Consider the following 27544-nt stretch of genomic DNA (forward strand, 5'->3'; position numbering starts at 1 on the left):
CAGCCGGTCCTCGGGCCCGTCGCGTGGACACCGCCCGCCCACCTCCAGCGGGCGGGGGAGAGCCCGGCCCCCGCGGTGAGCAAGCCCGGGAGGGGCTGGAGGGGACCCGCCGCCGGCCTGCGGCCGCGGACCGAGCAGCCCGCCGGGGCCATGTGAAGTGCCCGGCGCGGACGTCGTGCGTGTTGGGATGGACGCGCCGCGTTCGCTCCCGCACGCCCGCGTACACCGAGTGCCTCGTCAGCGCTTGACCCGACAGCCGGCGAGGACGGCGGCGCCGGAGCGGCCTCCGCACGGCCCGAGAGCTCCGAGCGCGGCTCCTGCGGGCCGCCCGCTGCTTCGGTCGCGGAGAACCCCGGGGCCGCCGCCACACGTGGGACCTGCCGCTGACGGCCTCCCCGGGCAGGAGGGGGCGGGAAGGCCGCGCGCGGTCCCCGTAGTGCAGGGCGGGCGGCGGCGAAGCGCCGAGACCCCGCCCGCAGCCTCTGTCCGACGCCGGGCGGGAGCCTCCGTTTCGGGAGGTCCCCCAAGGCGGCGTCCGGAGCTCCAGCGTGAGGACGGTCCCGGCGCTTCCGTCCGTCCCAGGGAGACCGCACGTCCGTCAGGCCCACGGGACTGCGCTGCTTTCGTTTCAAGGAGCTCGGGTCTTTCAAAGCTTGAGTCCAACCCAAAAACCGGCGTGTCGAGAGGTGTGAAGACGACAAAAATCAGACTTTTTCCCCTACAACTTAAAAATTCTTAGAAGAAATTGCCAACATATTTCCTCCAAATTGAACAGTTTTTTTTTTTTCCAGTGAACAGCTGAACCCATGCTGCTTCCTAGTCCCCTGCTCTCTCTGTAAAAGAATTCTGAAAAAGCGCATCCCAAATATGTAGTGAAAATCCTTCACGATTTCAAATACTGGCAAAGTTTCCATTTCTGATGTCCTAATGACTTCTGAAACTGCTAAGCATCCTTTTTAAAATGTCCAGGAGACTCCAAATACAATAGAAATACAAAACCCATTCAGTCTTAAAGAATTATCAACAAGCTCTTATTTAAAAGTCAGAAATTTTACATTCCTTTCTCCTTCAACTCACTTCCATTCCACGTCCTCCAACAAAACAGTATCTTAAACTAATATATTTTTATACTAAAAATTTTAACCGATCACTTTTTTTGCAAGAGACCCATATAAATAGAGTCCGTCCTCGTTCATGGATTCTGTGCAAATTCACCTACAGGATAAAATTTGTAACCTCAAATCAATACTTGTGGCTCTTTCTCATTTACAGACACGTACAGAGCAGTGAAAAATTTGAACAGCCTTTACACACACATTCCTAGCTGAACTTAAACAAGGCCATGCTCTGCCACCTTATTTCAGCCGGCAATGTAAGCAGATACCCTTTTCACAGTCTACTGAAACCACGTTTCTCACATTTTGTGTGCTATTTGTTGATTTTACTGTTTTAAGTGGTCCCCAGGTATACTGCTAAGGCACTGTCTAGTGCTCCAAAGCACAAGAAGGCTGTGATGTGCCTTGCAGAGAAAATGCGTGTGTTAGATAAGCTCCGTCCAGGCCCCAGTTACAGTGCTGTTGGCCGTGAATTCAATGTTAATGAATCAACAATACGCTACATCCAGAAAAGGGAAGAGGACATCCGTCGATCTGTGCGTGAGGCTGCTCCGGAAAGTGCTAAAGTAACCTCGATTGTGCGTGTGCAGCTATGGAAAAGATGGGACAGCTGCTACACTTGTGGATTCAGGAGATGACGACCAATAAAAAGAGCACAGTAGACGGTGTTGTCGTGAGGCTGAAAGCCAAGGAAGTTTATAGTCATGTTACCCAGGGTCAGGAAAAGGTTAAACCCTTCTCAGCCAGCGCAGGCTGGCCTGCACGTTTCAAAAGGCGATACCACATGAAAAACGATAAACTTGCAGGCAAGGCAGGTCCTGCAGATCAGGAAGCTGCAGAAGAATTTAAAAAGCATCTGCTAAGCATTATACATGAGAAGGGTTACATGGAAGAGCAGGTTTTCAATGCTGACGAGACAGGCTTGTTTTACAAGAACGTCGGCAAACGAACCTATATAATGCAAATGGCCTCCAAGGCTCCTGGCTTTAAATCGTTCAAAGACCGTGCAACCTTGCTCCTGTGTGCCAATGCCAAGGGTGACTTTAAGTGCAAACCCCTAATGGTACACAGAGTCCAAAACCCATGGGCACTTAGAGGGAAGAATCTAAACCGTATGCCAGTCCACTGGAGGTGGAACAAAAAAGCATGGATGGCATCCGAAATATTCTGGGACTGGTTCCACAAATGCTTCATCCCAGAAGCTGAATGCTATCTCCACAGCAAAAACCTTGCCTTCAGGATTTTATTAATTTTGGATAATGCCCCAGTTCATTGCCACGAAGAACTTGAAAATGCCCACCCCGAAATAGAAGTTCTCTTCATGCCCCCAAATGCTGCCTCTCTCAATCAGGGCATAATAAAAGCTTTCAAGGCATACTACACCAGGGAGCTTTACAGCAAGGCTTTTGAGGCTCTCGATGCCAGTGAGGAAACCACCATGATGGACTACTGGAAATCCGTCAGTATACGCAACGTTATAGATTACGTCAGCACAGCCTGGGACAGCATCAAGCAGGCTACTATTAATAATTGTTGGGGAAATGTTTGGCCCGACTGCGTGAAAAATTTTGAAGGCTTTGAAGGTGTTACAGAAAATATAAAGAACAGTGTCGAAAACATAATGCATATTGCACAGCAGATAAGTGGAGAGGACTTCAGAGACATGAGGGAGGGAGACGTGGAGGAAATTTTGGCAGAAATGGCACCAAGAAAGATCTGGACGAGATGGCAAAGCCTGGCACTGGTGTCAGCGATGATGACGATGGCAACAAAAGTCAGCCTAAGACTCCAAGAATTGTCCCTCTCAAAGCAGCCAAAATATCGGAATGGAATTCTGCCCTGGAAAAAATTTTTAATGATATGGAAGAGTGTGACCCTGTGCTGGAACGCAGCCTCACATTTTGGCGCCTGACCTCTACTGCATTCGTCCCTTATGCTGAAACACTTAAAGATTTGAGGCGAAAAGCCAAGCAGACAAGGCTGAAGGAATTTTTCAAGCCAGTCTGGGAGGGAACGTTGCTGACACCATCACGAAGTTGTGAAAGCCAAAGTCCTGGGGTGGAGCCACCAGATCCCCCATGCCAGCCTCACTGACGCGTTCCTCTTCTGCCAAGTAAGTCACGCACTCTCCTTTGGTTTTCCAAGGGGCAAGTCAAGGTCACGAGGTTTGACCACACTGCCCTGTGCCCCATCACAGAGTAAGCTCCACCACAAGTCAGGTCTTCATTAATGTTTTCACAGGATTTCAAGTGTTCCGTCTTGGTGGAATGCTTTCCTTCATGACTGTCCTGTGCAGCGTAGAGTGTGTATGTGTGTGCTGTGTGCACGCCGTGTGCAACTGAACAGGAGAGGCCGTCACTGCATGGTGCTGTACCTGAGATAGTGTTTCCTTATGAAGAAACAGTTATTTGTAAGGAATACATATTAAATAAGCGGTCTTCACACACAAATACCACTAAAACAAGATCACATGTCGACTTGTAGACAAAGTGTTGTGATCTGAACTCCGAGGAAACCAACCCTGCACTTCCCCAGGAACAGTGGCTCAGCAGTTGCTAGCTCAGTGCTCACCTGACTGCAGGACAGCTACCAATCACAAAAGTCAGCTCTGATCTGTTTCCGTAGTGTAGTGGTTATCACATTCGCCTAACACAAAAGTCAGCTCTGCCTTTAAGATTACTAAGCCATCAAAATCCAATGGTTACAATTTTTCTTCCAAAGTAACACACAACTAGTATGAGTCCGCCAACAATAGGAACAAAACGTTAACAGTTTTTGAGGAAAATTATCAAATGTAAAATGTAAAACTTTACCTGGAAATGTGTATCTTAATGAGATGTAGAGAGTTTATTTAATTTACTCATGGACAGCTATCCCTTATTGCTAGAAAGAAATAAGAGTCCAGTGTTAATTCTGTTCCTGCCTTGGGGATTGTTTTATGCAAACACTGAGAAACCTCATTCCTAAAAATAAGTAAATAAAAAATGGAAGGAGTTTTGTTATTTTCTAACTTCATTCTTTGATGCCTTCTGAATTACATCGCCAAAGTCCAGATATAATCAATCATCAGTAAAATTTTGAAAGCATCCGTTAACAGCATGATTAGGGTCTCCTTGCAGTCTCTCTGAAAGCGATCAGGTAGAAACCTCTGAGCTGCAAAATTCCAGACTTTAAACCCTTTGGTTCTCAACACCAGGGGTATCTGTCTGTTGGTTACACGGCTGGGAGGTTTTCCATCTTGCAGCAGTGTGCCTCAGAGAGACGAGTGAGTGAATGGTCTGCCTTTTTACATGAAGTGGGAGAAGGGGGTGTTGGGATGGCTCAGCGAGCTTGTGGCCTTCCCTGATCTCAGGCACCTTCTCAGAGAAGTGACTGCATGTGCAAGCTGAGCAACTGGACATGAACTGTTTTAAAAGTCTCCACATGTGTGCACATGGGGGCATGACGCTAGCCTGTTCCATGGATACTGTACCTCAAACAACACACCTGCTTGGAAAACTGTAATGTAAAAGAGTCAAAACTCTGTAGTAAGTACTGCCTCACCGTATAACACACATGCTGACCTTGGACAAGTCACTTGACCCCTCTGGGTCTACACCCTTATCCTCAGTTTAAGGCTCAGCCTTTCTCACAGAGCTGTTGGGGAGGATAAGCTAATTCAACAAGTCTAGTTGTTGAACAACGAGAACAACAACAAGTCTAGTCTCTATGCTAGACCTTGTCACAAGTACTGTGACTGCAGAGAAGAGAGACAGGGCCCTGCCCTGCGTGAGCCAGGAAAGAATCCCACACAACATGGACGGTGGAAGCACAGAGTAAAGCATAAATACTGTGGACATAGGGGAGGGCCAGAGGCTTAACCAACAAAAAGGACATCGGAGTTGGAGCGGAAAGGTGGAGGCAGATGGACTGCATTTTCAAAGGTGTGACGTTTGAGAAGCCCCCAGTGTTTTCGGGGGTGGTGAGTAATCGGCTGCCGAGGTCATGGGTGAGACTACACGGGAGAGCTAAATCAGAGATGCAAAAGAAGACACCCCCCAGTGCCCCTGCATGCCTCAGTGAAGAAGCTCTATGAGCGACAGCACGTGAACAAGGCATCAGGTAAATGCAAGTTAAAACCGCAGGTAACACGATGCACCCCCCAGAATGGATAATATGGGAAAGGCGGACACTGTCAAGTGTCCAGAAGGATGGAAAGCCGTTGGCACCCAATACCTGACTAGTGGGACTGGGAAAGCATACACACGGGAAACCATCAGTCTATCGAGAAGTTAAACTTACATAAGCCCCCCCCCCAGCAATTCCTCCCCTAGGCATTTACCCAAGAAAGATGAAAACATGTCCACAAAAAGCTGTGTATAAGAATGTGCACTGGGCACCTGGGTGGCTCAGTCTGTTAGGCATCTGGTTCTTGTTCTTGACTCAAGTCATGATCTCAGGGTTCTGAGATCTAGCCCTGTGTCGGGTTAGGGCATGGAGCCCACTTAAGATTCTCTCTCTCGGGGCCCCTGGGTGGCTTAGTGGGTTAAAGCCTCTGCCTTCAGCTGGGGTCATGATCCCAGGGTCATGGGATCGAGCTCCATATCAGGCTCTCTGCTTAGCAGGGAGCCTGCTTCCTCCTTTCTCTCTCTGCCTACTTGTGATCTCTGTCTGTCAAATAAATAAAATCTTTAAAAAAAAAAAAAAAAGATTCTCTCCCTCTGCCTCCCCCCCAAAAAAGAATTCACATAGCAGCTTTACATATAATCACCAACATATCCACAACCCAAAGTCAAGTGCTCCTTTGCTCTCTCCAGTGGCTACTTTTCAATAACCAACAACAGCCCAATCCACCCCCCAAAAATCCTGTCCCAAATTTCCCACAGCAATTAACTCCAGGCCTTTCCATCAAGAACTCTAATCAGTCAAAGGCACGGACAGTCCCAAAACTGTTGTGACTTTCCTTGGAAATACACCCTTTGTACTCAATATTTGATAAAGGACGTGTCAGGAGTCCTGAGAATTTGCAATAAACTACATCACAGCCATGATACGGTCATACTTCAGAGACTTCCAGAGCTGTCCAGTTTGCTCCTTCTCAACTCTTCCCCCTCTCCTCGCTGGGAACAACCAGCTAGCCACCCTCGGTCCAAAAAAAGTGTCAACTCGGGCAGCCAGCTGACTTCACCGGAAGCGTGTAGTGGGCATGAGTTGACAAAACTTCATAGGAAGGAACAGGCACTTGCGGCTAATCCGGACTGGTTCCATGCATGGCAACAACTGAGATCAGGAGTTGAGAGAACGATCACAGGTGTGCTGTCTGGTTAACGCGCTAACCACCCAGGATCATAGTTCCCAGAGACTCTGACTCAGTACGTTTGAAGTCCAGAAGTTGGGGGCAGGAGGTCTCTGGGATGCCCCATCCAACTGGTTTTCAGCCAAGTCTGGAACACAGGTATCCTATGACTCAGTGATTCTCAAAGACAACACGAGTGTCAGAACACCCAGAGAACCATCACTACGCCCTGCCAGAGCTGAATCCCTAGGTGTGCGGTGGAACCCAAGGCTGTGGACTTCTGACGTCCCAGGAGATGCTAAAGGTACCAGGACCGTACTCCGAGAACTAGTGGCAGATGCCAGCTGAACCATTAATCAAGAAATGTTTGTATTCCCCCCACTGAGATATCAAATTCCAAACCCCAGAAGAGAGGTCTCGGAGTCTCTGCCATCAACAGCCTCATCACCATGGCTACAAAGAGCTACGCTTCCACCCCATAGCCAGACTTGCTTGTGCACGCCCTCTCTCCCCTGTTAGACACGAGTCTCCCGAATGCAGGGCCCCCAGGCATCTTCCATTACCCACTCAGCATACTGCCCACTCGGGTCACCCAACTCACGGAGCTGGCAGAGGACCTTAGCTCAGAAAGGCTCAGAGAACACTGGAGGCAGTTCTGTTCTTCACTGACGAGGAAACAGGGACTGCAGAGACGTAACCTGCCCCAGTGCCTGCAGCCTGCCCACTGCACCAGCCCGCTCCAGGAGGCAGGCCTCTGGGCACTGAAGCCACCAGGCTCCCCTGCTCTCCCTCCTCAGGTGCTCGGCTGGTCAGAAGCCCAAGCAGGGACTAGGTGCCACCGTGATGTGCTGGAGCTGCTCCCGGGAGCTGACCCTGTGCTCCCCGGCCCAGCTCTGCATTCAGAAACACCACATGGGTCACTGGAACCGGCCACGGTACAAGTATTTACACCACAGAAATGGGCAGATGCTACAGCTCAGGGCTCTGCAACACAGGGAGCCACTGTTAAGCCTTTACTAACACAGCACTGGCTGTGCTCCTTGACCGTAGACCACCGCTCCTGGTGGGGGCTCCCAGCAGCTCCCATAACCCACCTCCCCCACCGTCTCCTGCAGGCCGAGGGGAGCTCATGGCTTCCTGGGGTGCCTCCACTTCTCTTCTTGGCTGTCCTCACCCCTGCCCACACTTTGTCAACACCCTCTGCAGTAAACCTTTCAGCCACCTCTGCCTAGTGTGCCCACCATTTGCTGCTGGGACCCTAACCCAGTGAACTTCCTGGTGGTACAGTTAAAAATAGAACAGCCTGTGACAGCAGCAGATGGGAAACAATTCAGAGAAGGGATTGAGTCAATTACAGCATACTGTATTTCCACAAACAGAGCACCGCCCACCAGATCCTTTCAAAAGGCAGCAGCCTTAATTACTGATCTATTACGACCTCCTAGTTATACTAAGTGGGGAAAAGGAACATGGGGAATGTATGCATAACGTCCTACCTTTGATGAAAAAAAGGGGGGGCAAGAAAAAAATATACATGGGTGCTTAGAAAAGCATGAAATTTCTCTGGAAGCACACACCAGACGCCTTTAACAAGGGTTGCCTCAACAGAAGGAACGGGGGCCTGGAGGTCAGGGGAAGGGAAATTTGCTTTTCACTTTATAGTTTTTTGTGCCCTGTGAATTTTATACCACGTAAGTATTGTTAATACATTTTTTTTAAAGAAGAGGAAGGAAAACCCTCCAAACTAGTGTTCTCCTCAGGCCAACATGCCGTCCCCATTACAGAACAGTCCTCAGAGAGCCCAGCTGCCAATGGGTTGGAGGCCGTGTAGAACCACCCCCCTCACACAAGCCTCGTGGAGGTGCAATGCCACGGTTAGAACCCTCAGGTCACCTTAATTAGCGCTTCACGGGTCCTCCAATTCTAACTACCCAGTAGCCTCTATTTTAATTAGACTGCTCTTCCAGAGCATTCTGTGCTCATTCTATTGCCGGCGATGCTCAGTGCAGTGAAAGTGCACGTGGACAGGGCTCGCTTGCCAGTCTACTGGGCATCTCTTCCTCCAAACCCACTGGAAAACAAAGAAGCATCCCATCGAAATTAAGGACTTGATCACCAAATACCCAATAAGTAAACTATCTCCCAAAAATGTGTAGCCTAGGATTAGATGTGGCTTACTGAAGGAAAAAATTAAGCCTTTAATAAAGTATATTTTTCTTTTGCTCTCCTTCAACATCTCCCAAAGCCCAATTCTTGCGCGGGGGCTACGGTCATCTGGGAAAAAATAAAATGTGCTCCATTAGTATGAAAGCAGCCAAAATAAAAGGCAAAAACAAATATGAATGTACCAAATCTCCAGTTCCCCAACAACATTCATATATCCGAGACACGCGGACTCTCAAGGACCAGCAAGACTGCACAGCTTAAATTAACTCGTGAGTCCCCTGAGGCTTGCTTCCCACAAACTCCAGACCTCAGAGATGGTGGCAACCGTCCAAGATTCCTGCCAATGCCAAAAATGGATCTGAAGAAATATGAACATAAAACATTCATCAGATAACCTAGAATAAATTTCTCCACAAAAGTGGTATTTTCTTCCCTCCATAATGTTAGATCAGTACAGGCGGGTGTGTGGCGTGAGAACAGTCTGGGAAACAGTGTGTGCTCCGTCTGGCTGCAATTCGGACCCCAGGGGAGCAGAGGTGCAGGGGACGAGCCGTTGTGAGTTCATGTCGCATTACATTCTATAAGCAGATGCCATTTTTTGAGGCCTTTGAAGAATCTTGATACGGGAAAGCAGAAAAGGACAAATTCATAAAATAACTCAAACTGGGCCTTGTAATCAGAGATTTTTCTCATCTCAAGTTTTCAGTGGTTCATACGGAAGATTCTTTCTTTTCGCTCTTTCTCATGCTTATGACCTACTGAAAACAACCCACGAATTATGGTGCAGCATCTTGCAAATCTTGCAAAAGGCTTGGCTTTATTCTTCAGCTTCATTTCTCTATTGTTTCCGACCCTTTGGCATCCATTTCCTCTCTTGCCGAACACGTTTCAGAATGGTTGGTGATACCTTCTGTTGTCTGTCGGTGGAAAATCCTGTGGAGAAGTTGGTGGCCTCCGATGCAAACGTGCTAAATAAATCCAAAATGGGTACTTGCGGTATATCCTTGTAATATCAGTGCCGTAAGTGGGGCTGAAAACCCACTAGGATGGAAGGAATCCCACCCCCTCCCACCCCTGCTCTGAGAGCCCACGCATTCTGCTCTCTGAAAGGGGCCATTTGTGGCAGCTCAGTCTGCCAGTTCTGCTCCTTGCCTCAGCCTCAGCCCTACCTTGGACCAAACACCGCAGGCTAGAATGTCGTCTCCCACCCCCGCGGCCACCGACGGCAGTCCACTGTTTCCATCTGTGTTCTCAGACGTCTCGGGGAGTTTTTATGCTTGCCCTGCTGCTCCCTGCTTGTTTTGCCTTAGCTACTCATCCTTGCTTCTGAGGTAGCCTTCCGAATGCCCCTACCCGCACATAGCCAGGTCGAAGGGCCATGGTGGGAGCCACAGAGCAGTGCACTGCCTTGTGCCCTTCCCTCCCAGCTAAGGAATCTGTCTTTCGTTTTTAAACTGCTTGAGAAGCTGCCTTTGAGGCAAATGAAAGCCTCAGAGTCAGAAGTCTGGACACTGACCACCTGAGAACACACACTATTTTAATCCACATGATAGCGTGTGGGAGGCTTGAGGCATGCAGAGAGAGCTGGATGATTTTGGAAACTAGGAAGCTAAAGGGAGGCTTCATCAGAGGCTTCTATCCCTAACTAAAGGGATAGAAAACGGCTAAGGACCTGCGCTGGCGCTGGCGAGTGCTTCTCCATAAATAGCAGCTGAGACCCTCCCTAGAGGGAAAGGCCAGGCGCAGAAGAAGACCACAGCCCGGGATGCTCTCAGAACCCGGCAGCCAGTTGAGAGTTTCCTGTTAACTGTGACTAATAAAAAGGTGATAAACAGATCATTAGTTTTCTCCTGAAACTCTTAAATATCAGGGTATATGGACGGCAGCTGTGAATAAGATGAGTTATATCTGTAGGTGGGAAATACCTTTTCAAAAACTCCCTTAGAAAAACTGACCTTCATTAATTAAAGATAAGGCTGCCAATGTATAATCAAGAACTCTATTTCTTCCATATTACTATAACTGGAATATCTCCCTGCATATTTATAATCTGTGTGTCACATGACTCTTCTGCTCAGAACCCCCCAAATCTCCCAGTTTCCTCCAAGTAAAAGCCAAAGTCCTATAGGAGAATGAAAGATAGGCCACAGACCAAAAGGAAGTATTTACATAAGACATACACAATCAAGGACTTGTACCCAAAATACACAAAGCACTCCTAAAACTCAATGATAAGAGAACAGACAACCCAACTTAAAAATGGGCAAAAGACCTGAACAGACGCCTCACTGAAGAAGAGAGACACAGATGGCAAGTAGGCACATGAAAAGATGCTCTACACCCTATGTCATCAGGGAACTGCAAATTAAAGCAAGGAGAAACCACTGCACACCTGTTAGAATGGCCAGAATCCAACGCTGGCAACACCATTTGCTGGTGCAGATGTGGAGCAAGAGGAACTCTCCTTCACACCTGGTGGGAACGTAAAATGGCGCAACCACTTGGGAAGACAGTTTGGTGGTTTCTTACCAAACTTAACATCATCTCACCAAATGCAGCAATCTTGCTTCTTGGGTGAATCTGCTTCACTCAAAAGCTGAAAACACATCCCTGGGAACCTGAGCACAGATGTCTACACCAGCTTATCTGCCAACACCTGGACATCAACAACATGACCTCCAGTAGCAAATGTGTAAATGGACTGTGGTGCCTCGGAGAGTGGGAAACCATTCAGTGATAAAAAGAAATGATCTGCTAAGCCATAAAAGACACAGAGGAAACTTAAATGTGTATTTCTAAGGCAGAGAAGCCAATCTGAAGAGGCTACATCCTATATGATTCCAATTCTACGGCATTCTGGAAAACTCAAAACTATGGAGACAGTAGGATCAGGGGTTGCCAGGGGTTGGTAAAATGAACAGAGCATGAAGAATTTTCAGGGTAGTGAAATGACTCTGTATGACACTGTAACGGTGGACGCTTGTCCAAACCCAGAGAGTGCACAACGAAGTGACCCTAATGTACATTGTAGATTTTACTTATTAATGTGTCAGCACATTGGTTCATCCCTAGTGATAAGCATACCACAGGAGAGCAAAATGTTAATAGGGGAACTTGGGGGTGTATGGGAATTCTCTGTACTTTCTGCTCAGTTTTCTGGAAACCTCAATTGCTCTAGAAAATAAAGCCTCTTAATTTTTTTTTTAAGTCAAAGTCCTTATGATGGCTGAGTGAACCCTTCCACAGTCTGCTCCCTTGTTCCCTCCTTGAACTCATCAGCCAGCTTCTCTCCCCTGGCTCACACCAGCCTCTGCCGTTCCCAGAACTTGTGAGGAAGGCTCTTACCTCAGGACCTTTGCACAGGCCACTCCCCTTGCCTGAAATCCCATCTCACAGACATTCTTATCACTCCTTTGCTCATATTCGTGGAGCCTTTGTTTAAATGCCACTTTTCAGGAACGTCTGCCCTAACTGCTGGTACTCCCCAGCCCGCCCCCATCCTGCTGCTTCTCTGCAAAGCACTTATCATGGTCTAACATGGTCCAACGTGCTATGTAATCTACTTGTCCACCAAGCACATCCGTGGAACACTTCCTGCACTCAGAAAGCGATACGCCGTACGCAGGGTATTCGGTCCGCCCCGATAAAATGTCAACACCTGGCAGAGCCAAGCGCTCAGTACACTATTTGTTCAGCGAAAGTGAAGGTGGGCAATGCTGACGGAGCGCCTAGGACACAAAAGAAGTATCTTCGGTCAAACATGAGAATCAAACACCTCAAACAGGAACTATTCTTAAAAACACTTGGAAGTGTAATCACCACAGGCAGCATGATACACAGAAATGAAAGACAGCCTTGGGTTTTACTGGGAGTCTTAACCTTAACCCCTTCTGTTGTGACGGACACGGGCATCCTGCCACCACCAGCTGAGCCTGGGGCCAGCCACCAGCCCCCTCTCTCCAGGGCTGCCCACATTCAGCATCCCAGGCTCCGTTTTCTCCCGTGTATATGAGGGCATCAGTTAGCCGGGAGGTGCCCAGAGCCCCTCTCTGGTTTCAGCTCTCCTCTCTCTCACGAAGGAACATCGCTGGCCCCGCATTGGGGTCGCCTTTCCCAGCTGGCCTGCTCCCTCGGGCCTCTCCGGGTTCCCACCGCCTGGTACCCCGTGCAGCCGTCCGCAAGCCCCGCGTGGAGTAGGGCTGTCTTATATTCTTTTCCTAAGTGTCGCAAAGGAGCCGAAACAAGCCGATGAAGACCTCACGTGAATGTGACATTTCAGGGAGGGGGGGACAGCGGCGCACGCAGAAGGAGGTGGAGGGGAGGGACGGGAATGAAGGCGGGCGGCCGCCCACCCGCAGCTGTGCCTGTTTTCTGCCCGTGTGTCTGGGATGCCGCAAGACGGCAGCTTCCCCGGTCCGGGCGCCGCAGACCCACGATGAGGCTTCCTGCTCCCTGCTTGGTCCTCCGTCCTCTCCCCTCCTCCGGGGAGCCCGTCCAGCGAGTCTTGTTACTGAGTCTTCATTTCTGTAATTTCCATGTATTTCTTTCCTTTAAGTCCTGTTTCTTTGCTGAGATTTCCCATTTTTTTCATTTGCTTCAAGAGAATCTGTCCTTGCCGCTGAAAGTCGCTGCTCCGCGATTCCGACGTCCGTGGCCGAAGGACAGACAGCCGCTCAGGTTCACTTCAGCGACGGCGTGTAGGGAAGGAGCTGCCCGCGCCCAGACTTGGGCTGGGGGAGGGTGTCAGAAACCGTTTTCTCCATCTGCACTAACGAAACGATTGGTTGGCTCCTTAACTGAAAAGCGTAAGCCGGAATTAGATCAAAGCGCGTATTCTCAGTGTCAGCTGAAGGCCAGCAGGAGCCGCACAGTCTCCTCCCGACCTTCAGAGAGCGAGGGGTCCCAGTTTAAGGACCACAGACCTGCCACCCCTTAGAAGCAGCGTCAGGAGTCACAGTCGGCTGAGCCCCTCACGGAACGACACTAGGCAGCTAGGTTTGGAGCAGGCCTCCCAGACTCCTGCCGGAGGCCAGTCCCTAACGCCACAGCCCCACAACACGGTGACTCCCTCTTCCCTTTAACAGCCAGTGTCACGGGGCGGGGTGGGGGGAGCCCTGCCTGGATCTCTTAGTGACTTGCATTCTGTTTAGCCACGGCTCCTCCTGACCCTAATTCAGGTGTTTCCAGGATGCCTCCCTCAGTGCCTCCATTCAAGAAGCGCCCTCATCAGCGCTCATACACACCTGTGAGCTTGTGCTCTTCTGTGTCTCTCGGTTTATACAAGAATTTTCTAGATGCACAGAAACAGGTGGGGAATCCCATTTGTGAGATGAGTTCCAACCGCCTCTTCCAACTCAAGGCGAGATTTCTTCCAACCTCTCTACCCCCACATTTCAAAAGCCCATAGGGAAGCAGCACGAGGTCTGTTCTGTCGTGAACTGAAAGGCACCAGTTAGGAAACTTTCCAGGCACGAGGGGGTGGCCAGGATGGGCAGGCAGCCAGTGTTCACCTGCGGAAGAGCCCCTCAGTGATCACACCTCGGTCTCCTGTCTTCTTAGAGGGCCCTGCAGACAATCTGGCTGCTCTGAGTCACGGTGTGGCCGGGCTGAGGAGCTCAGGGGGCTGTCGGTGTTTCTCCCACGTGGTCCTCGGGACCAGCAGCAGCAGCATGACCTGAGAACCTGTCAAATGCAAATTCTCAAACCCAGCCAGACCCACGACATCAGGAACTCCGCGGTGGAGCCCAGCAAGCTATTTTCACCAGTCATCCGGTGAGTCCGCTGACCCTCCAATGTAAGACCCACATAGCCACCTAAACCAAAGGCACGAACAACGGGCGCCCCTCGTGACCTGGGACAGCCTGGAATGCACATGCTAACATTTAGTCCGTGACGGACGAGAACCAGTGCCGGGCGCCCAACCCCCAGCTGGAAGAGAAGAAAAGCAGCCCGACCCAGGAGCTGTGGGCCCAGAAGCTCCTCAGTGAGGGAACCTGTGTGCAGGGGAGCCACATCCCTTCCCTCAACACCCCTCCCACCGCCCCCCCTCCACCCTCCACTCCCAGGAACACTCTCAAAGATAAACGGCATCTCAAAGACAAAGGGTCATGGAGGAAAAAACAGCCGGTGGGCTTGCTTCTCCCACACATGGAGACAGACCCGAAAAGTGCATGTTTCATTGCTTTGAATTGGAAAAATAGTACCAAATCTAGATGTTGCTTACACTTATCTTGGTTAAGAAATATTCCTACTACATAGCACTTAATTAGTTTGATCTCTCTTCATGCATTATCATGACATGTAACAAATTGGGCGCAGTTTCCAAATGAGAAAAAGAAAGTGAATCCCAGGGGACAATTGTATCTTCAAAACCGTATAACCTTCTAATGCAGACCGTCCTCAACTTGAATGTGAGCATTCTAAAAATCCCTAAACTGCCTTCACTACGTCAGATCCGGACTCTCAAAGGTCAGCCGCACAACAGATGCGGCAGAGAGCAGGTGGTTTCCGACAGTCCCTTGTCATACGGGTGGGGGGGTGACTAGAGACCGGACAGTGACACGCGTCAGGTCAGAGGGAAACCTCCGCGCTGCTCAGCGACAACGGCTTCGCCTCAGCTCACTCACGGGACTTAAACCAGTACCTGCTAAAGCACATAGGAGGGGAAGGAGGACATGGGACAGCTGTCTTTCCCTAAAACCATGAAAAGGAACACAGTGTTCTAGAATCCCTTTTCTGGCAAAAACAGCTCAAGGTCAGCTTGTTTCCCAGGCTCGAGGAGAATCGAGAGAGCACTGTCAGGTCCTGCTCTGCCCCGGGACAGTGGCCGTGAATCTACACACCCAGTCCGCCCTCGCCGGCCCAGCCCTGCCCCCAACACCCCCTGCCGCCCTCTCCATCCAGAGCTGTCCCTGCCCTCACGACACGGGCACTGCTGCTCAGTGGCCCACAAGCAGGTGTGCACTTGGCTGGCTCGCCTAGGACACTGTGCGCGCCTGCTGCCGGGGCAAGTCACAATCGAGCCCCGCCCTCCCAGCACGCCGCCAGAGCCCTCTGCTTCTCCCAGGCACCGGCAGCATGCCGGCCACGCTCGTGCCCTGGCTTCCCGTCACCAGGCTCCCTCCCGACCTCGCCACCTGCCACCAGGCTCCTCCTTAGCGGCGCTGTCCAGGGCGTCCAGGTCCAACTCCCCAAGGCTGGCGCTAGCAAGCTCACCACTGCTCACTCAGGGTCACACCTCGCTCTCTCGTGTGACTCCCAGATTTACATTCTAGCCCCCTGTCCTCTCTGAGCTCCAACCCCTCACAGTCACCATTGCACCCATTCTGGACCCAGTCCTGAGCCTAAGGCACCCCACCCCCAGGCAGCCTCTCACACCGGAGACACCCCATGTATCCTGTGTGTAACCAGCACCCCAGGGGCGGTGAGGCTCGGAGCTGCCGTGCCCGCCCTGGGTCCCCTGTACCCTGTCTGAAACCCAGCTCCCAACAGGTTCATGACCACCTCCCCCTCCACAACGGGCTGCATCCCTGCTGTTTCCACGCTGTGCCTAGCGTACTGTTTTCAAAATCCATAACCAACTGTGTCATACTTCCATTTAAGGCCCTGCAAAACATCAGAACCTTTAAGCCCCTGTGCTGCCTGGCCCATGCCCGTCTCTGCCCTGCAGTGCTGTGGCCGCCCAGGTCTTCCCCCATTCTTCTCTCTTACAGCCACTCGTCCATCAGCACTCAGCTCAGGGCCGGCTTCCGGAGAAGAGCCTTCCCCAAGACATCACCCCTCCCCCGGCCAAGTGTAAGCCAGGGTCCTCAGCCAACACCTGTTCCTGACCCCCGGAGCAGGAATCTCAAATTGTAAAACAAATGCATACGACTTCTTCAGTGTTATTCTCCCCACTAGACAGCCTGCAAGTCTATGTTAGCTCATCACTGGATCTCCAGAGCCCAGCGTAATCCGTGTAGCAGCTACCCAAGAAGGACTGACGGGAAAACAGACAAATACAGGGACAGATGAGCTCTCTGGCAGTAAATCCCCCCCCATAAAAAATGTACTTGCATAAAAAATGCAAGTACACTATTTACCTTTATACAGTAAAATTCTGTACATGCCTTCTGGATTTACAGTCAGGTTCAAAAGCAGGGGACTGCCAAGGAAATGAACTGAAGCTCCATTACACGCAACAAAAACTTAAATACACCCAGAGTGACTACTGCCGTGCACCCTTGGTGAGCGGTAAGACGTACTGTGCTCACATCCAAAGTGTACAATTGGACAAGTTTTGATGTGCACCACTGTGAAACCCTCCCCAGAATCAAGACGCATGCCCCCGCAGCCCCAGGGTCTCCTTGTGCCCCTGGAAGTGTCCCTAAGCAGACACTGACATACCTTCCGTGACTCTAGAGCCCACTGCATTTTCTAGAATTTTATGTACACGGAATCACACAGGGTGCACTTTTTTGCCCAGCCTCTTTTCCCAGTGTGATTTTCATCCCTCTTCGAGCACTCGCTTTAATTGCTGAGTATTAGATAGTACGGATATACCGCACTTTATCCATTCGCCGGTTGAAAAACTATTTGGACTGTGTCTGGTTCATGGCTCTTAAAAATAAACTTGCAAAAAATAAGTTTAAGAAACCAAGTTGCTATGAACACTTGTGCACAAGACTTGGTATGAGCATATTTCCATTTCTTTGAGTCAATACTTAGAAATGGGATGTCTAAGGGGCACCTGGGTGGCTCAGTCTGTTAAACAATACAGCTCTTGATTTCAGCTCAGGTCGTGATCTCAGCATCTCCAAATCGGGTCCCGTGTGGGATTCTGTGCTCAGTGGGGAATCTGCCTGAAATTCTCTCCCCTTCTGCCTCTGCCCCCCCACTTGTGCGCTTTCTCTTTCAAATAAATAAAATCTTAAAAAGAAAAAAGAAAGAAATGGAATGGCTAAACCGCTTGGTAGATCTGTAATAGTTCAAGAAACTGACAAGCTGCTTTCCAGAGTGGTTACAGGGTTTCCCGTTGCCACCGTGGTGGATGGGGGCTCCAGGGCCTCCGCGTCCTCATCAACACCTGGTGTGATGAGTCTTACCCTTGAACCCTTCCAGCAGGTGCGCGGGCCATCCCGTCCTGGCTTCAGTTTGTGTTTCCCTCACACCTAGCGCCATCAGGCATCTTTCCTGGGCTTGTCACTTGCACACCTTCTCTGGTGAAGCAGTGTCTGCTCAAGCCATTTTGTCCATTCTTTAAGTTGGGTTCTTGGTCTCCTTAGGACGGAGTGTGGAGGATCCTTACGTGTCCCGAATATAAGTCCTTGGTTGTTTCGTAACGTTCACCAGTGAGGCCATGCAGCCTGGCATTTGCTTTATGAGACGCTTTTTAACTAATTCAAGTTCTTTCCTAGGTGTCGGGCTGGTAAGGTCATCCGTCTCCTCCTGGACGTGTCCTCCGTGGAAACTGTACATTTCCTCTAGGCTGTAGGACTGACTGGCATAAAAATATTCATCCTATCCCCCTGTTACCTTCTTAGCATCTGGAGAACTCGCAGTGACTCTTCAAATGGGGCATTTGTGTCCTCTCGCCTTTGTCCTGATCAGTCTCCAAGGTTTATCAATTTTATGGATTTTCTCAGAGAATCCAATTTTGGTTTTGTTGATTTTCTCTAGCAAATTTGTTTTCTATTTCACTGATTCCCATTCTGTTCTTTATTATTCTCTTTCTTCTACTACTTACTGAGAGTTTAACTTACCCTATTTTTCTAGCTTCTTAAAGTAGACAATCCATTACACACAACAGAAGCGTTAGGTGTGCAGGGAGTAGCTCACCCCCAGAATATTATTTTAACGATTCATAAATAGACGCTTAAGACTCACACACAGTAAGGGCGCCTGGGTGGCTCAGTGGGTTAAAGCCTCTGCCTTCGGCTCAGGTCATGATCCCAGGGTCCTGGGATCGAGCCCCGCATCGGGCTCTCTGCTCAGCAGGGAGCCTGCTTCCCCCTCTCTCTCTGCCTGCCTCTCTGCCTACTTGTGATCTCTGTCTGTCAAATAAATAAATAAAATCTTAAAAAAAAAAAAAGACACACACAATAAAATACGGTTACTGTTATAATTTGAAGAATCACCCTTGGATTGCTGACACGGTAGTTACCGGACTCAGACTAAGCAGATGCGCTCCGTCAGACGTGCGACAAATGAACTCCATGAACTCCTCCATGTGTCGCCAGCTGACAAAGAGCGGAAGACCCCTCTGTTCCGTCTCTGTCACTTACAAGCACGGTGGTACTTTCTGGAAGTTTAGCCTTCACCACAAGCCTGTCCAGAACGGGACCACATCCGACTTAGAGAGTGTGTTTTCAGAAGAAACGAAAATGCATTAACAAACAGGAAAACTGTGACCAGAGAATGTCACGTTCCCACGAGAAGAAATCTGTGACCAGCACCCATGTTTATGACTTCCCGAGAGAGGCAGTCTCTTCAGCGCCACGGAAAAGATGACCGTGACATTACTCCAGAACTAAAGGCCTGGGATCGGGTTTTCTGTGCCCCGATGGTCTCCCGGAGCGCCGCCAGAAGAGGCCATTCGTCCCAGGAACGCTCCCCCAAAACTGATTCTCGGGAAAAACCTCAATAACACTCTTCCTCAACATGACAACCAAGTCATAGTCTCTCGGCATGCAGCGGGCTTTGTCAGAAGCTCCGCGTTCCTGACAAAGGACTTCTGAATGTTTGCTGGCCGCGGATGGGCACTGAGAAGTCTCTCGTAAACCAAGTATTTTACGGGCAGGAGAGACACGGGAACGCATCTTCTTGGCGTGGGAACTCAGCAGTGAGTCACGCAGAAGTGAGGGGAAAGGCCACCACGGGCCAGAGTATTCACAAATAACCAAGAACTGGAGCTTTCAAGGAGGGTGTTGCTAACGAGAGCCACCCCGCCGCAGCGAGGCTTCGTGGCAGGAAACCGCCCCCAAAGCAGACCTGGAGCTGTGGGTCCCCGCCTCGGGCCGAGGCGGCTTCTCACGCGCTGCAAGCGGCTCCGCGCGCCCCACTCGGGTTCTGGATGACACACACCCTGTTCGGAGACGGTATTAAAAATATTTTTGACCCCTTTTTAAAAAGCTGCTCCAAGTGTAGTGAACGTTCAAGTTCTGTACAAAACAACAACTTCATTCTCCAGCCTTGTACCCGCTATCTGTTGCCCCAGGGACGCTGTGTAACAAACAGCCACAAAACCTCAGTGGCCAGTTCGGTACTAGTACCCGTCCCATCTGCCACACCCCTTTGGCCAAAACGGGTCCAGGGCAGCTTGGGACTCAAGAAGTGAGAAAACGGCCTCCATCTTTGGATGGGAGCAGCAGACACGTCGTTCTCCATGAGACCTGGTGGCGGACAAGAGTGAAGAACCGGGGCCACTTCTGTAGGCTACCACGACTCTTCTCGAATTTGCTTTGTGCCGGAAGAGGCTGACCTCCGTGGAGGCGGACGTCTGTGCATCATTGCCCAAGAGCTGTCCCTCAGCGCGGTCCTAAGACCCCACTCGTGTACACTACAGTGTGAGCGACCCTCCCTACACCGTGCAGCACACAACTTACACGACCGTACGCAACAGACTTCAGTTAACTCATCTGTGAAGTGAGGAGTTTGGGATGGATAATGTCCCGAGAATTCCTTCACACAGAGAACTCACGAATGCTTTACGCTTGAGACCCATGGCTTCTCTTATGACCCCCTGGAAAAGTGATACAGAACACATACACGTGTGCGTGTGTGTGTGTCTGTGTGCATGCTGTGTACACGCATGCACCTGGTCGGAGGCCAGTAGGTATGTATTTTCACACATCCCACTTATGCACCCCCCCCTTTCCCCTTGGCCTTCAGAGTCCAGCAGACACAGCACATCCTGCAAAAACAGGACTGAGAACAACCCGTCCCGTTCATAAGACTTTCAAAAATTCAGAGCTAAAGTTAGAAATATAAACACATCAGGAAATGAACGTTCCTCACCTAACTGGGAACTGATGGAGGGAAGGTCAGAAGCCACACACAGGGGACACGGGGCCCAGGACCCGCCCCAACAGCCTCCCTCTGTGCGTGGCGGTGCTCCAGGCCCTTCCCATGCAAGAAACTCTGTAAACGTGAAACCCGAGCCGCCATCCAGCCCCTCTGGCCCCTCTGAGCCGGCAGCTGTGCGCGCTCGGCAGGCAGCTGCGCGGGACCTGGCGCTAAACAGAGGGTCTGGAAGCCAAATCCAGGGGTCCCGGCAGCCCAGACAATGGCGGTCTGTCGGGGGGAAGGGAGGGGCCGCCAGCCCCCTCAAGTTGCAAGAATCTGCCCAGTTGTGAGAAGAAGAAGAAATTCCTGGACTGGAGCAGCCCCGATGTTCGGACCCTGGCTTACGGGTTGTCCTGGACACGGCCAGGACAGTTTTCAGCGTCAGTTCGTAAAGTAATCACACCTGCCACGTACTGAGGACCTACCCAGTGCCTAGCGCCGCCCGAAAACCCTCAAGGCCACTCACTTACCTCCTCAACGACCCTATCGCCCCAGAAGCCCATTCCCTCCAGGCAGGTATCTGATCCCTGTGTTCAGGTGGAAATTAAGACTCAGAGAAATAAGAGAAGTTGCTCCAGGTCACACAGCAAATGGGTGACTCTGGGACACATACAAGGACCACCCCCTCTTAACCGTGGCTCTGGGAGGGCCCAGTGGGTCTTGGGGTCCCCTGGCAGAGGTGAGTGCCTGGAGGGACACTTTGTCTTTGCCACCTTCTACCGACGACGACACACACACCGGCGATTCCGACCCGAAGGAGCAGAGACGGCCCTCCAGGGACGGCATTAGACGTGTGCCCGTGTCCGTCTGCACACTGTTTCGCATCTCAGCAGAGATGTCACCACGGAACTCAAGGTCGGGAAGGCCCAGGGGCCCACTGAGGACTCTGTGACGCCAGAGCAAGAGTGTACCAGACCCCTCGGGGGCGTCCTCCCATGAGGACGAGAGAGCACGGGCAAAGGAGCGTCCGACCAGGGGCACCGTGAGGGCAGAGCTCTCCAGAGCTATGCGTCCTCTTCCCGGGCGTAGCTGGGCTCCCTGCGAACCAGGTAGGAGCGTGGATCCCATTCCGACAGCCCCTGTGCCCCCTTCCCTCTCGGGACCCCTGCTGAATGGCCATCTGTGTCCAAAATGTCACCCTGGACTGTGTCCTGTCCCTGTGGTCACTCATGCCATGTGTCTGGTGTCCTGACCTGGTTTGTGACTCCTGCCTACTTCCTCCAGACCTAAAGCCCCTGAGGACCCCCAGCCAGTGACCGACGAACACTCTGTCCCTGCCTGGAAGGTCCCCAGCCCCAGGCAGCAGGCACACCTGGGTTGTCTGGGGGCCGGCCTGGGAGACGGGGGCGACACGAGGCATTCCGAGAAGCAGCTCAGCACACTGCCAGCAACGTGGGGCACATCCTGTCTCTTTAAGAGAGATGTACACAGAGGTGAGGCGGGCAGCGCTCCAGGAAAGGAGGAAAGGCAGCCCTGCGGGCGTTACTTCTATTAATAGAATGAGGTCCTGGGACAGCACCAATGCCGGACTCTCCCGGAGGACTGAGAGGTCATTGCCCGGAACAGCAGGCCATCTGGCTCCCCCCACCGCACCCCCGCGCTCCCCAAACCCACGTCAGACGACCCTGAGCGAGCGCCCGTGGGCCAGGCCAGCAGAGGCCCTGCGATGGCCCTCAAGTGGCTCTCGGCAAATCACTCTCCACGTCCCCGTCTACACCGAAGGCAGGCTTGTCTGCTCTGCTGGGAATGAGGCAGCAAACGCAGTGACTTTCCTTCGGCTCTGGGCCTAAGGCCCAAACCAAGAATCACCCTGGTGCAGGACAGAGGCAGGACTTTAAAATCACGCGCTGCAGAAGCAGGTGTTTATTATTACGCTGACTATTCTGGAAGCTTCGTTTCATTAGGAGGAATCTGATACAACCAATAATTCCGTTTGCAAAGTTCAAAGAAGGTTTCTTAAAAACACAGTCAGGACAGACCGCGTTCTGTAAGTTTTCTCTCCGAGCGCTTTTCCCAGGCAACCAACCAGGGTTTACAAACAGTTACAGGGTGTGGGCTTTGGAATCTCGAGTCCCGACCAAGACCCCCGCCAGCACACCCCTGCCATTGCTGACCTCATCCTCAGGGCGAAGGGCCCAGGAGAAGACAAGCTCCCCACAGCGGGCACTCAGAACTGCCGTCCAGGGCCGCTGACCTCACGCCCTCCCCCCGCCAGCGCCAGCAGGCCCAGCACTGACCGGAACGCAGGCCGCCAATCCATCAGGAGAAAGCCGGTTTTCCTTCTACGTCCTATCCGAATCTGCTGCTTTTCTGCCAGCCTGAGAAGACCACCAGGCGCTGCCAGGGGACCATCTGAGGAAATACAGACCGTATTCTAATCCACGCGTCAGAAAAACCCTCAGGGGCTGGGCCACTCAAACGCAGGTCGCTGAAACCCTGAAATCCTGCTCCTTCGAACGCAGAGCTGACTTGCTGACGTTCTGACGTTCTGACTTCGTTTCCTTCTGCCTCAGGACACTCCTACTGTTGCGGCCTCCTCCCACGCCAAATCCCCAAAGAACATGTTAGTTCTCTTATCTCCCATAGCGTCAGGCACGCTACGAGCAAGCACATACTTAATAAATTGACTGGGTTCAAATTTATGATGCGACCTATTATGGGTTGGATTGTGTCCCCCAAAATTCCAATGTTCAAGCCGTCACTCGCCGAAGTGCAGGCCATGACCTTATTCGGAAACAAGGTCGTGCAGATGGAGCTGGTTGAGTTGAGGTCAACGGGGGGCCGGTGGTCCTCATCCAATGACGGCGTCCGTACAGAAGGGGAGGTGAGGACACAGCAGAGACCACAGGGAACGCCGTGGGGACACGGGGAGTGTGCTGGACCCCCTTCCCCGGTGCCTTCCGAGGGAGCGCGGGCCTGCCTGCGCCCCGATCCCGGGCCTGCGCCTCCAGGACTAGGGGAGAGCAGGTGCTCGGAGCAGCCCGCCCAGGCCAGGGTTCTGTTACGGCCCAGAACACAGATATCCGGCCCGACAGCTGAACCCAATCTAAATGCTGACATACACACCCAGGAAATCTCGCAAGATAAGCGGGTCGCAGGACTGTCGACTGTGAGCACAGATGTGGATGGAGGGAATGTCTCCCAGGAACACTTCACTGACCTGGCGTGTTCTGTGGGCTCTGGGGCCCAGGGAGAAAGAACCAGTCTCCCTGAGATGCTTGCACTGAACCAAGCGACTCCACACGCCACGTCCAGGAGCAAAACTCAAGCAACACGTCATCATTCCCACCACGTCGGTGCGCCCATCAGTGATGGTCCCCTCTAAAACTCGTACATCTTGGCTTCACCCTCTGACAAATAGTCTAAAAAAGGTTTAAAGCAGTCATTCATGACCTACGGGAGCCAGGCTCCCCGGATTCTGCCGCCTTCGTGGCAGAATCCCTCCTGGGATGGGATGAAGGAAGCCAGCAGCGGGAGCTGCTCAGCAAAACGTCCCGGCCCTCACTGCAGAAAATCGAAGCACAAGAGCCCCATACGCAGAGATGCGGGAAACCACGCAATCCCACTGTCGCCCCTACAGCACAGAACGTGGCAGCGGCCACAATGGAAAGTGTCTCTTTTCTGAACTGCATGTCTACAGAGTCTATGCGCTGCCCCCCGTGCCCCTGGCCTCCCACCTCAAGAAAAGCAGACACGGCCAAGGGGAACCCTGGCAGAAAACTTTGACAATCTGAACCAAATTGAATGTCCTCCCGGTTCTCGGCCCCTTTGACTGGCTCCAAAGTAGACCAAATGAACAGAACGCGAGAAGCACATTAGCACATGTTTTCTTAATGAAAGGCACATGGGAAACCCGAGCCTCCTCCAAACTTGCCTTCGTGCTGTGCCTTCCCCAGCCCAGGGATCTGTCCTCAATCACGGCTCTGCCAACGTGAGGCTGCGGGCTGCTCCCACCACTTGAACCAGTCGTCAGGGTGTCCATGTGGCAAACTGGGGTAAAGTTAAGGCCCTTCGACTCCCCATGAATATTCAGTGAGGTTTCCCCAAACGCTCCCGTGGAAAGCAAGCCGCTGTCCCGCCTGTCTGCTTTGGGGCTCACGGTACTCGGTGTGCAAGCCCAAAGAGATACCTCCGCTTAAGAAATGCAAAAGCTCGTGAAACTTCATAAACCCCAGATTTTTAGAGGCAGAGATTGGCTAATATTTTACTCCAAAAACCTACCTTTGAACCGCAGAGAGTCAGGGGCTCTGCCCATAATTTGTGCCCTTGGTGTGAAATTTGCATTGTGGCGGAGACAGTCAGAAAGGAACCCTTGGGGGCCGTGGGGCAGGGACTGGGGAAGGTGGGGGGACAGTGGCAGTTGGGCTCCCGCAAGCTAAACACTGTACTCCCTCCTCATTCCCCCCTCCTTTTAGCAGGATGGAAGGAGGGCTACAATTTCGAAAGCAGATCTTCCTAAAATGTACAAGAAAATGATCACTGAAGCCTGCCGATCCAATCAATGCGTCAATATGCCAAGTAACGCACACTGATGGTTTGATAGTGACATGTTTTCATCCAGACCACGCGTGACGTTTCCTAAAGCTTCTCTCTCTGTCACGGAACAGCATTTTATGGGAGCCTGTTTTGGTGGACTGAGTGTGGATTGTCAGGGCTTGGCAACATCTGTCTTTTATTACCAGAGCTCCTGATATCCAGATGACAACAAAGTGTTCTGAGCACCCTGCAAGTTGGATTGGGCTCCTCAGTCCTGTCTTAAATCATGATTTTATTGTGACATCAGCTTCGTTTACAAGCAACATTTTTATTTCCTGGACAGGCAGGCTGCTCGGCACTCTAATGCAGATTCTGTTTCCGTATGTACGGTCCAAGTAAGAAAAATGCCTGAAACTAGTGTGCATGCAAAATTCGTATTAAATAAAACCTCTTCCGACCCTTGAAAACGCAGCGCCAAAACACGTGCAAACTTCTAAGATGGAACGCTTTACTTTCTCAAGTCACCTAATGAACATTGTATTAGCAAAGTGTCCCTGTGCGGTTAGGGCCAATACAACCCCATTTATAAAATTAGGGTTTTTGCCCCTAACTATGCTGTGCTTCAGCTTCTACGTTTAACCCCTCGTAAGTAACTGTTGATCTTAACATTCTGTGCTGGCCCAAAACAGAGGTGGGGGACGAAACCGCAGCGTTTCTGAAACGCAGGGAGACCTCGTTTTGGAAAGCCCTTCGCGGCCGCCCCTGCTTTGTCAGCCTGTGTGAGAGGAGAGCAAACTTTAACCACTCACAGAAACCGGGGTCAAGGTTCACACTGCAGCCCCGGGGAAACCACCGGCCACCGAGCGAGAAGCGGGGTCGGGAACCCGGGATTCGGCTCAAAAGCCGGAATGGACCTGAAAACCAAACGGAGAACGTGAAGGCGGCCTCGCAGCGCGCCGGGGCTCCCGTGGGTCCGCCGTGCGCGGGGCTCGGAGCCGGGAGTTGCGCCGCGCGGGGGTCGGCAGGCCGCGTCGCGGGCGGCCCCGCTCTGCATCACCGCGTGCTCTCGGACCGCAGGGCAACCGGCCGCCGAAGCGGAGCCGCAACTCGGCGGCGAGGCAGCGCCCGCAAAACTGCGGGAACAAAGCCCGGGAGGGAGCTGCGCGCGCGCCGGGGCGCGGTTCTCTGCTCCGCTCACGGAGAGGCGCGACTCCACCTCCGCGCGGGGCGCAGCCGCCGCTCCCCTTCCCCGCGGCCTCCGCGGGGCCGCTCCCCCCGGACGCGGCCGGGCCCCCGCCCCGCCGCCCCGCCGCCCCAACGCCCCGCCGCCCCGCCGCCCCGCCGCCCCAACGCCCCGCCGCCCCGCCGCCCCAACGCCCCGCACACAATGGCGCCCCGAGCTCCCGCCGCCCGGGCCTCGCGCCGCCTGCGCGCCCCCCGCGCGGGCCGCGTTCCCGGGTCCGCGCACAAAGGAGGCGCGTGGGCTCGTCCGCGCCCCGCGCGGCCGCCAGGTGCCGGCGCCCCGCGACCCCGCGCCCGCGCGTCTCCGCGCACCCCCGGCCGCGGCGGGAACGAGGCGGGGCGCCCACCGCCCGGGGCCTGGGCGCCGCGGGGGCGCGAGCCCGGCGCCACTTACTTTCTCGATGGTCCCGGGCAGCAGGCGCTCCAGCAGCCGGCACAGGACCACCCCGTCCTTGAGAGACGCCTGCAGGAAGCCCTCCGGGTCCGCGATGGTTTTCTTGGGCGACTCCAGCACCCCCAGGGTGATGAGCCACGTAACGGTCTGCTCGGCGGAATTCATAGCGGCGGCGCGCCCGGCCTCCCCGCGCCGCGAGCCCGTCTGGGCGCCGTTCACCTCGGAGCGGCCGCGGCCCGGCCGGCTGCGCCCCCCGCCCCCCCCGGCTCGCCCATGGACAGGCCGGCCCCGCGATTGGCTCGGGCGGCGCCGCGGTCCGGCCGGCTCGCGCTCCCTCGCGTGCGTCCTGGCCGACTGTCAAGTGCCTTTTCATTAGATGCACATGAACCTGCGGCGGCCGCCCGGCGCCGCCCCCGCCGCCGCCTCCCGGCTCCCCGCCGCCGCCGCCGATGACATCACCGCGAGGAGAAGAAAAGACGCGGCGCCGGAGCGGCCCCGCGCCGGCCGGCCGCACACGCACCCCGCGCTCGGGCCCGCCGTGCGCCCCGCCGCGCGCCCCCGCCCCGGCCCGGCCGTGCGCGCCCACCTGCGCCGCCGTGACCTCCGCGGGCGCCGGCCGCCTTAACCGTTTGCGCCCCGCGGGCCCCGCGCTCCCCTGCGGACGCCCGCGCGCCAGGCGGCCCTCGCGCCGCCCCTCCTCTGGCCGCGCGGAGCCCCTCGCGGGTGTTTTTGGATTCTCCGGGGATTCAAGTATTAAGTGCCTCCCAGATGCTCTTTCTGATTTTCGCCAGTTTTATTTCGGGGGCGGGGGGGGGACGGTGCTGACCACGAGGC

The 27544-nt window shown here is 53.0% G+C and overlaps 1 protein-coding gene across 4 annotated transcripts in view; it reads right to left on the reverse strand.

Moving 5' to 3' along the window:
• The window catches only part of ARHGEF7 (Rho guanine nucleotide exchange factor 7), a gene marked incomplete at its 3' end in the record, with an annotated part of 124048 nt that extends 97045 nt beyond the window's left edge, over window positions 1-27003 (reverse strand). For 2 of the 4 annotated variants that reach the window (XM_080798226.1, XM_080798227.1), the window contains exon 1: window positions 26711-27003. In XM_080798226.1, coding sequence (XP_080654352.1) covers window positions 26711-26875 — 165 coding nt within the window. In that variant the 5' untranslated portion in view covers window positions 26876-27003. The remainder of the gene's footprint in view (window positions 1-26710) is intronic. The other 2 variants (XM_080798224.1, XM_080798223.1) reach the window with 1 other exon arrangement.
• Window positions 27004-27544: the final 541 nt, after the last annotated feature.

Source organism: Martes martes (genome assembly GCF_963455335.1).
Source record: "Martes martes genome assembly, chromosome: 3".
Lineage (NCBI taxonomy): Eukaryota > Metazoa > Chordata > Mammalia > Carnivora > Mustelidae > Martes > Martes martes.